Genomic DNA, 13,011 nt, shown 5'->3' with positions numbered 1-13,011 from the left:
ACTGTCCAAATGCAGTCACCAGAGATGGAGTGAGTCCAGGCAGTCCGGGGAGGTTTTCTAACTCCTTCCCTGCGAAGGTCAAGCATGGCTCTCTGTAGCAGGAGTACCTGTTCCGCCCTAAGCAGGCTAGGGACTTGGCTGGAGAGTGGAAGCCCTGAGGCCATGGTGGGAGTGGTCAGGGGTTGCTAAAGACATTTAAAAGACTGATGGGACCCAAGGCCCAGATTTGAGGTTTGGGGTCCCTGAGCAAGCATCCCAGCCCAAGCTTCCTGCTTAAGATTTCCTATAAGTTGTTTCAGCTCTGGGATTAGGACCAGGACCCAATGGGCACCTAAGACACTTGCTTACATGATAGGTTTGAAGAAGTTCTTAGAAGGCTTTCTCTGCAGCCCCTAAAGCATCCCTCTCCACGTGCTCTTTAAAAAGACATAATGCGGCCGGGTGCAGTAGTTCATGCCTGTAATTCCAGCACTTTGGGAGGCTGAGGCAGGTGGATCATGAGGTCAAGAGATCAGGATCATCCTGGCCAACACAGTGAAACCCTGACTCTACTAAAAATACAAAACATTAGCCGGGTATGGTGGCACACACCTGTAATCCCAGCTACTCAGGAGTCTGAGGCAGGAGAATCGCTTGAACCCGGAAGGTGGAGGTTGCAGTGAGGCGAGATCATGGCACTGCACTCCAGTTTGGTGACAGAGCAAGACTCTGTATCATTAAAAAAAGTACATAATGCCTGGTAGGGGTCATGGTGCCTGTCACCACTCCTTGGGAGAACCCAAAGATAGGAGGGCACCTTTCCTGCTAGGAGAGCAGGAGGGCTTGGGCTCGGAAAAGCAAGAAGCCTCGCAGGCTTCCAGGGCTGGGCCCAGGCTGCCCCTCAGCTCCACCTTTCCTCCCCCGCCAGACTGCATGAGGCTAGGCCCCCTATCTTCTCCTCTGTGTGTGGGGGGGTCCTCAACCAGGAGTTTCATACCAAGAAGGAAGTGGAAGGACTCCTTTAGAGGGTCCTTAAGACACCTCCCCATCCCTGGCCTCAAGTCTTGGGTTTGGCTGGACTTACCCTCCTGACTCCAGATCTCTCTGGCACCATATCCCCGGCCAGGGGAGACACCCGAGAACCCCCCAGATAGTGACATAGCTCTGTGGTCCTCTGTCGGGGACATAACCTCCCAGCACAGGCTCGCAGACTCCCTGCTGCAGGCACAAGCAGGGCTTTTGGGCCCCAGATATGGCTCCCCTGCCTTGGTTCAGGGAGTGGAGACACAGCTGCCCACTGCTCCCCACCCCACTGCCTGGGCCTCTTCTGCCCCCATGGGTCCTGGGAGGGAGACTTGGCAGTGAAGAATGCCTCTGATGCAGATTCTCCAAGTGGCCCCTTAGCACAGAGGAAGATTCTGCCTCACGGCAGCCTCCCTGCAGTCTAGCTGTCAATCGCCCAGGAAGAAATACCCAGCACAAGACCCCGCGGGGACTTGGCCTTCTCTGTCTTCCCAGGTGCAGCAGAGCAGGTGTAAGGAGCTGTCTTGGGCCTGCTCAGCTTGGTGGACTGGGTCAGGCTGCTCACACAGGACTAGGACTGGGGCTGGGCTTCAGCTCTGTCTGAAAATCTTTGCTCACAGCACCTCCCTAATTTGGTCTGACACCCTGCCTAACCCTGCCTAACCCTGCCAGAGCCCAGAGATCACGGAGGCCAGCCTGTGCCTCTGGGAAGTTACTCCAAATGATCCCACAGCCATGCCCCTTCCTGTTGCTTCGTCCCTGCAGCCCAACTCGTCTTTCCGACCGCTGCAGAAAGAAAACCCCCCAAGCCTGGTGGCCAAGGCCCAGTCCTTGCCCTCGGACCAGCCGGTGGGGACCTTCAGCCCTCTGACCACTTCGGATACCAGCAGCCCCCAGAAGTCCCTCCGAACAGCTCCGGCCACAGGCCCATTTCCAGGCCGGTCTTCCCCAGCAGGTTCCCCCCGCACCCGGCACGCCCAGATCAGCACCAGCAACCTGTACCTGCCCCAGGACCCCACAGTCACCAAGGGCACCCTGGCTGGTGAGGACACAGGTGTTGTGACGCATGAGCAGTTCAAGGCAGCGCTCAGGATGGTGGTGGACCAGGGCGACCCCCGGCTGCTGCTGGACAGCTACGCGAAGATTGGCGAGGGCTCCACCGGCATCGTCTGCTTGGCCCGGGAGAAGCACTCGGGCCGCCAGGTGGCCGTCAAGATGATGGACCTCAGGAAGCAGCAGCGCAGGGAGCTGCTCTTCAACGAGGTGGGAGGACAGGGCGAGACACGGGCAGGGGTGTTTAGGATGGGCAATGAGCAGCCAGCTGAGCTGGACATCTGTGAGCAGGGGCAGCGGGTAACCACGCATCTGGGCACTGTGCCCAGCACTCAGCCCCCGCCTGCCCCCAGGTGGTGATCATGCGGGACTACCAGCACATCAACGTGGTGGAGATGTACAAGAGCTACCTGGTGGGCGAGGAGCTGTGGGTGCTCATGGAGTTCCTGCAGGGAGGAGCCCTCACAGACATCGTCTCCCAAGTCAGGTGGGCAGCTGGGAGGGCTTGGCCCTGAGTGCACGCTGCACTCACCGTGGCCCTGCCAGGGCAATGTGGTCTTCTGCCTGTAGCCCAAAAGACTTGGGATGCCTGTCAGGTCATCCTGGGTTCCCCTGCCTGTTGGGATAACTGACACCCAGGAGTCTTGGCAATGGAAAAGAGAAGGGTGGCTTCCAGGCTTCCAGCCAAGGCTCAGGCCCCAGTTTTCATCAGGGCTATGGCCTGACTATGCTGCCAAACAGACTGCCTGGAAGCCGTGGGCCCCAGCACCAGGGACTCCTACTCTGCCCATCCACCCCACAACCTGCCAGAGCTAATGATCTCTTCCACCGGGCGGCCCCACCTTTTTGTCCAGGCTGAATGAAGAGCAGATCGCCACTGTGTGTGAGGCTGTGCTGCAGGCCCTGGCCTACCTGCATGCCCAGGGCGTCATCCACCGGGACATCAAGAGTGACTCCATCTTGCTGACCCTCGATGGCAGGGTAGGTCCCTTCCTGTTCCCGGCACAGCCACACCCCCACTTCCCTCCTCCTGGTCACCACTCACTCCCTTTCCAACCCCAGGTGAAGCTCTCGGACTTCGGATTCTGTGCTCAGATCAGCAAAGACGTCCCTAAGAGGAAGTCCCTGGTGGGAACCCCCTACTGGATGGCTCCTGAAGTGATCTCCAGGTCTTTGTATGCCACTGAGGTAACCGTTCCTCTGCTTCCCCACCCCAGGCCTCCCAAAAGCACTGGCAGCTCTTCCACTGTGGCCCCTCCAATGATCTCGCCAAAAGCAGCCCTGGTCCTCAGAGTCCCACCAGGTCAACACCCTCCCTGCTGCAGTGAGGCTGCCCTCACCCATGACTGTGCTGCCAGGAACGAGTCCTGCAAGTGCTTTCCTCAGCTCAAGGGCAGAATGGGGCATGGCCAGGCCTCCCATGGGTGATGGCCTTTCTCTGAATGACTGACAGCTGTACCCCTATAGGCAGTGGTCACTCATGCAGGCAGGAACTGGCCACAGGGCAGGTGACTAGGGGAGAAGGGAGTCAGGCTCACCAAGGAGAACTGGGGCCAACTGTCCCCTGTCCTCCCCCTGCTGCCACCAGCACATGGCCACCAAGGGACCAGGCTCTGGCCATGGGATCAGGGACATTTTCTTCCTGCAGGTGGATATCTGGTCTCTGGGCATCATGGTGATTGAGATGGTGGATGGGGAGCCACCCTACTTCAGCGACTCCCCAGTGCAAGCCATGAAGAGGCTCCGGGACTGTCCCCCGCCCAAGCTGAAAAACTCTCACAAGGTCAGTTGGTGCACAAGGGTATGACCTCACAGACCCCATTCCTCCTGAGGCGAGAGGACCAAAGCCTAGACTCCCAGCCTCTCCCATCCACAGAAGCCACAGGGTCTGGGCTCCTGGAAAAGGCTCCTCTTTCTCCACACAAAACCTGCACCTGGGTGTGGAGCTGCATCTACGCACAAACTCTCATGTGTGCTCCAGCAAGTCTCCTCCCATGGCTGCAGCAGGAGGGTCGCTGCTCCGCAGGCATTGGTCGGAAGCCCAGGGATGCCCATGAGCAGGGAAAGCTAGGACACCAGCAATCCCTGCTGTCCCGGGAGGAATCCGGAGAAGCTTCACTGAGCACAAATTCCTCCACCCCATGTGTTGGGAGATGCATACCATGATGCAACGTCCCTGTCCATCACGGCAAGTCAGCTCATGCTCCATCGCTGCATACGCCGACACAACTGAGCCACAGCGTTCCCCTTAAACCCAGTATACTCACACATGGATTCGTATACATGTAACCCTTTTTGCCAAATTCCCCCAACCTCACAGGCCTTACTGTGGACGCCCCCTGCTGGCCGGTCAGCACAGGGCTGCTAGGTGGCACTGCCATCTGGTGGCCAAAGCAAGAAATGTCTCAGAGGGTTGAAACCTCACCTCTAAATAGCAAAAAAAAGTTCTGTGGCCCCAACACACAGCTGGATGGGAGAACCAACAGGAAACATCTTGCAAGACAACTGGTCCTTGAAGCCTGCACCGCTAACCCCAGAATTAGCATACAGAGATCCCCAGTTGGCTAATTCCCCAGAGGATGCAGCCTTCTGCCCAAGACTCAGCCTCATCCCAAGATACTGGCTCAAAATGAACCAAGATAAGCCCTTGCCTTAGACTCTAAGGCCTAGAGGAGCACTTCCTCATCCTTGACCTGTTTTTAAAATCTTCTTTAAAGCCCTATGTGGCAGACAGGGCAAGCATACTTTATCACTAGCCCATTTTACAGTTGAGAAAACTGAAGCCTAGAGAAAACTGACTTGCCTGAGATCAGGGATAGAGTCAGGCCTGGATCACTGATGTGAATTCTCTGTCCCTTCCAGACAGAGCTACAGCATCTGAATGCTGAGAGCCTTGGGGGTTGGGGAGGGGCAAGAGGACAGAAAAAAACAAAAAACAAAAAACACAGAATTTAAGACTTTCTTTCAATCAATGACAGGGCCAGGCAAACAAGTCATCCCAAAGTGACTGCAAATTGTGGCTCCATCTCACTGCCCTGTCTCCACAGGTCTCCCCCATGCTTCGAGACTTCCTGGAGCGGATGCTGGTGCGGGACCCCCAAGAGAGAGCCACAGCCCAGGAGCTCCTAGACCACCCCTTCCTGCTGCAGACAGGGCTGCCCGAGTGCCTGGTGCCCCTGATCCAGCTCTACCGCAAGCAGACCTCCACCTGCTGAGCCTACCCTGAGTACGCCTGCCACCTGTGCCCACAGGCAGGGCACACTGGGCAGCCGGCCTGCCAGCAGGGCTTGCCTGCCTCGTTTTCTCAGTATTCTCTCCAAAGATTGAAATGTGAAGCCCCAGCCCCACCCTCTGCTCCTCAGCCTACTGGGCCAGGCCGGACCTGCCCCCTCAGTGTCTCTCCCTCCCAAATCCCCAGGTGAAGACCCCTTCCACAGGATGACCCCTTGGTATTTGCACAGGGATATTTCTAAGAAACGCAGAGGCCAGCATTCCTGGCCCCTGCAGCCCACACAGCAGAAAAGGCTGCTGAGGTTTTTTATAGGTAGTTGTACACTAGCATCCTAGGCCACTGCGGAGGCTGGACTGCTGGTCTCCATACAGATACTTGCTGTTCCGTGTTTGAAGCTCCAGCTTCAAACCATGGGTCTTGAGAGGGCCACAGCAATGGTTTTCATGACCTGAACCCGCTTCCTCCCTTGTGTCTGATGTCCTGAAGGCACAGTCCCACCTGCACTGCCCCTTGTGGCCCAGAACTGTGAATAGCCTGCTTCAGGCCATGGCTGGGGGTGGGGATTGAGGGGGCAAGTGGTGAAGGTGCTCTCACTTTACAGAATGGAGAGAACGTGTGTGTGTGTGTGTGTGTGTGTGTGTGTGTGTCTGTCTGACAGCCCGGGTCCCTTCAGGTCACCCACAGCCAGCTCCAGGAAGGCTGCCCCATCCACTCTCCCACTAAGTTCTGGCCTGAAGGGACTTGCTTTCTTGGCCTGGCTTCCACCTCTCCAGTCCAGTGTCAACCCGACCAGTGGTGTGATCCATAGTGAGTCCAACATATCCTGGGGGCTTGGGAGGTTTCTGAGCATCTCCTGGACTGTGCAGTGTGAGGGCCAGAGACAGGAATGTAAGGAATGGTAACTGTTTTACCTTTCAAGTTTATCTCAATCACAAGGTCATCAGGGACCCATTGTTCTCTTCAGAACCCTGTCTGGGAGAGAAGGTGAACCGCCTCTGGGTTTCCGTCGTCATGTCAAGGTCACGGTCACGAGTGCCCATTTGTGCAAACCATCTGCCCCGGCTGCCTCCACAGACAGCTGTCTCCTTGTCCTCCTCCACCCCCAATTTCAGGGATGCTGTGAGATGGTAATTCTGGGAAAGAACTTCAGGTGTCTGGACCCTTTCTATCTAGATAATATTTTTAGATTCTTCTGCTCCCTTAGTGACTTTCCTGGGGGCAAAGAAATTGCAAGGACTTTTTTTTAAGGGTCAGAGTTTTCAAAACAAAAGCATCTTCCCTAGAAATTTTTGTGAATTGTTTGCACTTGTGCCTGTTTTAAATTAACTTGAGTGTTCAAAGCCACTGAGCATCCTGTGTCTCTGGGAGTGGAGCCTGGCCGTCTTGGAGAGGCGGCGCCTGGGGTGGGCGAGTCTCGTGTAGCCTCTCTTCCTCCCCACGTGAGGGCTCCAGCGGCCACCCCGCAGAACACCCAACTCTTCCCTGGTGGCCTGTGGGCCCAAAAGGAAGGCAGAGAGGAAGGGAAACAGGAAGGCAAAGACCCTTGGGAATGTAGGAATGAAAAGTAGACGAGGCTTCTTCCCAGGGGAGAAGAGCCCACGGGAAAAGCCCGGGCCCTGCACTGCTGCTTCTGGGGGCTTCTGGGGGTGGCTTCTGGGGGAAGCACCCTGCATGTCGGCTTCTCCCATCCTCTGTGCACTTCTCACCCCCACGCCGGACCTCAAGCCGTCCAGATGAAGTGGTCTGAAACTTCTTCCGGTGAGAGCCATCCCTGTTTCACTCCTCAGGACTGAGGGAGATGGCACAGAGTTGAGAAAGAATGGAGCAGTGCCTGGAAACTAGGCAGCCTGGGCTCTCGTCCTGAGGGTGGGGAGGTGGATGAAATTATCTTGCAGCTTCCAGCTCCCACACAGATTCCCGCATTTCCTTCCTGAGATCTCCTCACTGCCCAGGGTTCAGAAGCAAGCCAGGAGCAGCCACACAGCCTTTCCTTCACTCCCCAGTGCATTCATACCTGACAGGTGCCCTGGTGCTGCCCAGCTGCCAGCTCAGCACAGCTGAGGTGCTGACCTGTGACTTATCTTCCAGAGCCAGCACAGTGGGACGCGGGCAGGGCAGAGGCTCACTAAGGCAGGAACCTCCACAGGAGGCAAGGGCTCTGTCCATCTCTCCAAAGGGAGCCCTTTGGAGGGTCAGGAGTACTTGATAAGGCAGAGGCCAGTTCTCGCAATGGAATAATACTGGATTTATTAACTATTCTTTGAGTTCTAACAGTCCTTCCACCACACAATATCACTCTGAAAGGGTGTGCGTTTGTCCCACAGCTCACACACAGACTGGTTCTGACCTCAGGGTACCGAGCGCCAGCGTCCCGGGTGACTCTTCACAATGACAAAAGCAACAAGAATTGGAAAAGCAAAAGATTTAGAAAAGTCTCTTCTGAAGGTAGAGATTGCTAGAGAGGACCCAGCCTCAACTGGGGCTGACAAAGGAGTGAGTTCAGGGGAGCGAAATGTGAAGAGTGGAAGGTCTGCATGGAGCCGGGCCTGGAAGGAGTGTACGGACAGCAGGGCAGTTAGACACATGATTCGGTTCACACAGGAACGAGCTGCTGCAGTCTTTAGAAACATCGCTTTCTACCACCAAGCTCTCCACAGCTCCACAGAGAAGAGCCCTCATGGTGGTTTATCCAGTGTAGAGGGCCCAGGGCGACATTGAAACAAAAAGCCACATATCAGAGATACTGGAAAGATTGCAGCACCTCCGATACAATGTGCAACCCAGACTGCATGCTGTTGAGCCAAAACACTTGGATTCCTACACCACTAACAACGTCATTACAATTAAACACAGTTGAATAGCGAGTACATGAGCAAGCAAGGGTCAGAAAGCAGCAGTTTGCACTTGGGGTGTCCAGTGTCCCCACCCACCCCAGACCCACTCCCTCACGCTTTTCAGGCACTTGGTATTGTGCACCCACCACCCAGACGGGGGGACTGAGGAGAGACATTTGTTTTGGGACAAGAGGGGAGGAGGGAGTGGGCAGAATACCTCAGAAATGAAAGCAATATCAGAAGAAAACAACTGCCTAATCAGCAGGTCCCAAGGTTCAGAATCATAAGGGAAGGGTTGGCGGCTCCACCTTTGCGGAAAAGAGCAGAACCTCTCAGGACACGCAGCCTTAACTTGGAAGATTTCACTTGGGGTCCTTAGTGAAGGGTCTGGGCTCCTGCTACTCTCAGTGCGAGTTTTTTGTTCATTGTCCCTCACTTCACTGCTGTGAACTGACTTCAAGTATCCGGATTTGATATTCTACAAGATGAAGAGGATTCCACGGTAAATGTACACGGAGGGAGAAGTACACAGCGGCGATCCCAAGAAAAGCAGGTGTCTGAGCTCCGAGCCGGGGCGCAGCGGGGAGAGCGCAGCGGTGCCACCAGGGGGCACCAGAGATCACGTCCTCCAGTGCGCCGGCCTGCTTGGGACAGCGGGTGGGGTCACCAGGGTGCAAGGACTGGGGAGGTGTCCTTACACCTCCACGAGGCCCACTCCTGACCACCCACCCCTTACCGCCAGGCCCAATATCTCGCACGGTCATTCTCACTCTGGGCGGTTCCCTGGGAGTTACTGGCGAGAAACCTTCCGTACTGCAAAAGCGAACAGATAGGTCGACGTCTTGGAAAGACCTCCACCGCAGGCAGGTGAAAAGCGTCAAGTCCCACCCTTGTGGTTCACAAAAGAGCCCCACTTGCCGCCTCCCTGCGGGCCGGGCGCAAAGACTAGCGCGCGAGCACTCCCTCAGGGTCCTAGCGCACGCGCCCCGCCGGACACGGTTCCCCCAACCCCGCCGCCAGGCTAGGCCAGCACGGGGCAGGATGGCAGGGGCGAGCGGGCAGGAGACAAAGGACCAACCCGGGAAAGGGCCTCTGACTCACTCATCTGCCCAGTAATAAACCTGGGCCGGGCCTCCGTCCCACAAGGTGGGGCCAAGGCAGGAGTCCGGGTTCTTGATCTCCAGCATCTATCATGCGCTCCATTAACTGCCCAGCGAGAAGAAGGAGCCGTTTAATAGACCCCTTGCAGCTCTCGCCAGAGTTTGATGTAATTTAAACCTGGACCTGCGGCTCATGTGGGCTCCCGACTCCCGCGCGCCGCTGTTTCATGTTGCAAACACTTCAGTCAATTATCCCCCTCGCGGAGCTTCTATTTAAAGAGATATTGTCAGCTCTTAAGCCTCAGAATCAGACCCGCTGCTTCCTGCTTCACATACAAAGGCTTAAAACACGAGTTCCTTGAGGATTGGAAGAAATACAATTAAGCACAGCCTTCGCAACTGTTCCACCCCGCGGGGGGCACCCACGTGCGGGACGGGGGAGCTGGAGGCGTGGAGGACGGGAAGTGCTCAGTCCTTTGCATTTCAGGCCTCTGTGAGCCAGCGGAAATAGGGCTTGGGCCTCCAGGGGCGAGGTATTGAACCTTGATGATGGAATTCAAATGAATAGAAGCTGAAGAGCAGACTGGCTCAGGAGCCCGGAGCGGGCCTAGGTAGGGGTTGTGTGCTGAATCCTGGGGCAGAGACAGTGAGCTGGAGTTACCCAGGAGCTGATTCAAGGGACAAATGGTGTTCAACACTAGGGACTCTCCCACTCCCCAAACGTGCTTTCATTGTTTCGAGGTTTCTGCCCTAGGAAAACCTAACAGCCAGACTCCGTCCTCCTCAGCTCTCCAGTACACAAAGACTCTAGGGCCCCCTGGGTCCTTTCCTCCTCTCACACTTTGAGGGAAAGGGAACTTTGGTAGTTTGTGGCATTATTGTCAGCATCACTAGTCAGAGTGGGGAGGCTGGGTCTTTATTCTTCAAGTTGGACCCGTCTATTTGCCTCGCTGGCCACTGGCCGGGTGTTGGGAAACCCAGCGAGGGGAGGGTGGGCAGAAAGGAGCAGCGGGTGGCTGAGGGCTGGGGAGGGGTATCCACCTTCCTGGCTGGTAGGCTATGGAACCAGTCATCAAAACCTCTAGACCCAGGCAAGGAATACCGAGGGGCATAAAAAAGAAGATGGAGGTCCCTTATTTCTGGTGGAGGGCTGGTGAAGGTCTCGCCTTGGCAGGGAGACAGCCCAAAATGGGCTGCAGGGAAGTGGGGCGGCTGCCAAAAAGGTGAGGGACCTAGAGTGGAGAAATACCAGTGGAGTACAGACGAGAGGGTGAGAGAAGCAGGCCTGAGGCTCGGCACCGCTTACCGCTGAGCACGCAGCGCCACAGCCTCGGTGCCCGCCTGCCATGGGTTCGGCCCAGGCACGGAGACAGGCAGAGCGTTGACCTCTACCTCTGGGCCACTCTCGGGCCCTGGAGCCTCCCCGACCAGGCTGGGGATATCTGGGGCTGTAGAGCGACGGCGCAAACCCAGGCGGCTAGAGCCGGGGCCGCCCTCCGGGTGGGGGCTGAGGCCAATGGGGGCTTGCACTAAGGTTGGGGGCACTCCCTCCAGCACCTCCTGTGAGCGCCACCGCCCAGTCCCCGAAGACTGGGGCGAGTTTGGTCGGGTCATCAGGGCCCCAGCCCGCAGGCGGGCCGCCTCCTCCTCGGTCACCGCACCCAGTGCCAGGCTCATGCTCCGACCCAGCTCAGGTCGTTCACTGCCCTGCGCCCGGTGTCGGCCGGAATTCTTGCCCGCTGAGCCAGCCTCGCCGCCGTGGCCGTGGCCGTGGCCGCCCGCCGCTCGCGCAAAGCGCGCCAGGAGAGGCCGCGGTAGGCGGCGGGGGCTGGGTCGTCGACGCTCGGGGCTGGGCGCAGGGGCCGGGCGGCCAGGGGGACTGTCGGAGTTGGAGCCCCGGGCCGCAGCGGCGGCGGCGGCGCGGCCCCAGGGCCCCGTGAGTGCCTGCACACAGGTCCCGTGGCCGCGGGAGGCAGCCAGCTGCAGCGCGGTGAGCCCCGCACGGTTGGTGCGGTCGAGGCGCAGGCCCAGGCGGCGAAAGGAGCGTACCAGGAACTCGAGCACCGCCCCGTGGCCGCAGGCCGCCGCCCACATCACTGGGCTGTTGCCCGCCGAGTCGGCCGCCTCAGGGTCACCGCTGAACTGAACCAGCAGCTGCACGGCGTCCAGGTGGCCTCGCTCGCACGCCAGGCTGAGTGCGGTGCGGCCGCGCTCGTCTCGCAGGTTCACTGCAGCACCCTGCTCGAGCAGCAGCCGCACGAAGCGCGCACGCAGCGCTGGGTCCGGCAGCCCCACGGCCACCATGAGCGGCGTGCGGCCCTGCTCCGCGCGGCAGTCGATGATGCTGCGGTCCAGCGCATCCAACACGAAGCGGGCCAAGTGCACTTTGCCCGCTTGCATGGCCTCCAGGAAGGTGCGCGTCCCCGCTCGGGGGCACAGGTCCTTGGGCTTGAGCATGGCCCCGGCCGCCGCGCCCGGGCAGCCTGGCAGCTCCGCACGGGGGCGCCCCTGTTCTCGCGCCCCGTGGGGCTCCGGCCTCCGCCCGCGCTCCTGTACCTCTCCCTCCGCGCGTGGACGACTGCAGCCGAGGGTCCCGAGGGTCCTTCTCCGGTCGCCCGGAGGTTCCGGCGGCCCCGCCGCTCCTGGGCCGCACGCCTGGCGTCTCGCCGCTGTTTCCCCGGGGCTCCCGCGTGGAGGTGTTGATTGCTCGCTACTCCGGGCTCCACTCCTGGCCCGCCACGAGACGTCGGGAGCCGAGGCTCTACCCTCTCCCGAGCTCCCGCCGCTTTCCCCTTGTCCGGTGCCCCTCAGTCCTCGTGGTTTGGAGCCGAGCCACTCACCGGCACCCAGGGCAGCCCCCGCTCCCCCGCAGCGACGGTGGCGCCCGCGGTGCACGCCTGCCTCCAGCCCTGGAGGGGCGCGCCGCTTCTCAAGCTGCTGGCGCCGTTCCTCCGCCTCCTCCCCTCTCGCGGGGGCCGGGCCACGCCGGGGCGCTTGCTCCTTCCTTGGGGGCCTCAGCGGCGCGGGAGCCGCCGCCCGCCTAGATACCTGGCTTTATAGTCTCGGGGGTCTCCATGGCAATGACTGCGCTGGAAGCGGGCTGCACCGTCAGGGCAGAGACGGACGGGGCGGGGGAGACCGCCCCTGACCCCCACCCCTTCGTGGGCCACGAAGTCGGGGAGCGGCTCCTCCTCCGCGCTCCCCAGGGAATGCGGCGGCGGTTGCGGGGCGGGGGCGGGGGCTGCTTGCAGGGGGCCACATGCACCCGACCCGGCCAATCCCAAAGTCGCAGTCTTCTCTCCCCGCCCTCCGCCCCCATCCGAGTCGTTGCCCTCCGCTCCTTAGAAACTGGCGGGACCTCGGGCTCGTCGGGGAAGACCCAGAGCTGCCCACAGCAGTCCAGGGTGAAAGGAAGTGGGACCGCATGAGCGCAGAACAGGACCACGTGCGAGCTAGGGGTGGCAGGGAAAGGCGGTTGAGGAGTAATTTGGGGGAGGGGGTATACGTGCCGCGGGTTGGGGCGCTCAGCCTGGCTGGGAACTGCCACTCGAAGTGCAGCGAATCACGCACTCACACACAATTGTTCCTCCCGACACGCTCCCTCGGAGCGAGGGGTGGGGGCCGAGTGCGCGCTCCAATCTCAGACGTCTTCAACCCCAACAACGAGCCCGCTTGCCAGCTTCCGGCGGCTGCTGAGCGAGCAGAGTGCAGACACCGAGACCAGAAAGGGGCACCTTAGGACCCGGGAATGCCGCGGACATATTAGCAGTTCCGTGGCCCTGCCACCCTG

General features: G+C 59.2%; 2 protein-coding genes across 7 annotated transcripts in view; one reads left to right on the top strand and one right to left on the bottom strand.

Moving 5' to 3' along the window:
• PAK6 (p21 (RAC1) activated kinase 6) overlaps positions 1 to 6,631 on the top strand; it is a 36,471-nt gene extending 29,840 nt beyond the window's left edge. For all 6 annotated transcript variants that reach the window (XM_035259860.3, XM_035259858.3, XM_009005572.5 and 3 more), the window contains 6 exons: positions 1,768 to 2,265; positions 2,409 to 2,542; positions 2,910 to 3,036; positions 3,118 to 3,243; positions 3,704 to 3,838; positions 5,103 to 6,631. In XM_035259860.3, coding sequence (XP_035115751.1) covers positions 1,768 to 2,265; positions 2,409 to 2,542; positions 2,910 to 3,036; positions 3,118 to 3,243; positions 3,704 to 3,838; positions 5,103 to 5,270 — 1,188 coding nt within the window. In that variant the 3' untranslated portion in view covers positions 5,271 to 6,631. The remainder of the gene's footprint in view (positions 1 to 1,767; positions 2,266 to 2,408; positions 2,543 to 2,909; positions 3,037 to 3,117; positions 3,244 to 3,703; positions 3,839 to 5,102) is intronic.
• Positions 6,632 to 7,511: 880 nt separating this feature from the next.
• On the bottom strand, positions 7,512 to 12,152 carry ANKRD63 (ankyrin repeat domain 63). Its single transcript, XM_078334391.1, has one exon. It carries the CDS (start codon positions 11,676 to 11,678, stop codon positions 10,524 to 10,526), a length of 1,155 nt encoding a protein of 384 aa, XP_078190517.1. The 5' UTR covers positions 11,679 to 12,152; the 3' UTR covers positions 7,512 to 10,523.
• Positions 12,153 to 13,011: the final 859 nt, after the last annotated feature.

Source organism: Callithrix jacchus, chromosome 8 (genome assembly GCF_049354715.1).
Source record: "Callithrix jacchus isolate 240 chromosome 8, calJac240_pri, whole genome shotgun sequence".
NCBI classification, from domain to species: Eukaryota; Metazoa; Chordata; class Mammalia; order Primates; family Cebidae; genus Callithrix; species Callithrix jacchus.
Note: the sequence above shows the minus strand (reverse complement) of the source record. Positions and strands in the feature narration are given on the sequence as shown.

Excerpts from the sequence above, each read along its gene's own strand:
- ANKRD63 (XM_078334391.1), bottom strand. The coding sequence starts at position 11,678 with ATGCTCAAGCCCAAGGACCTGTGCCCCCGAGCGGGGACGCGCACCTTC.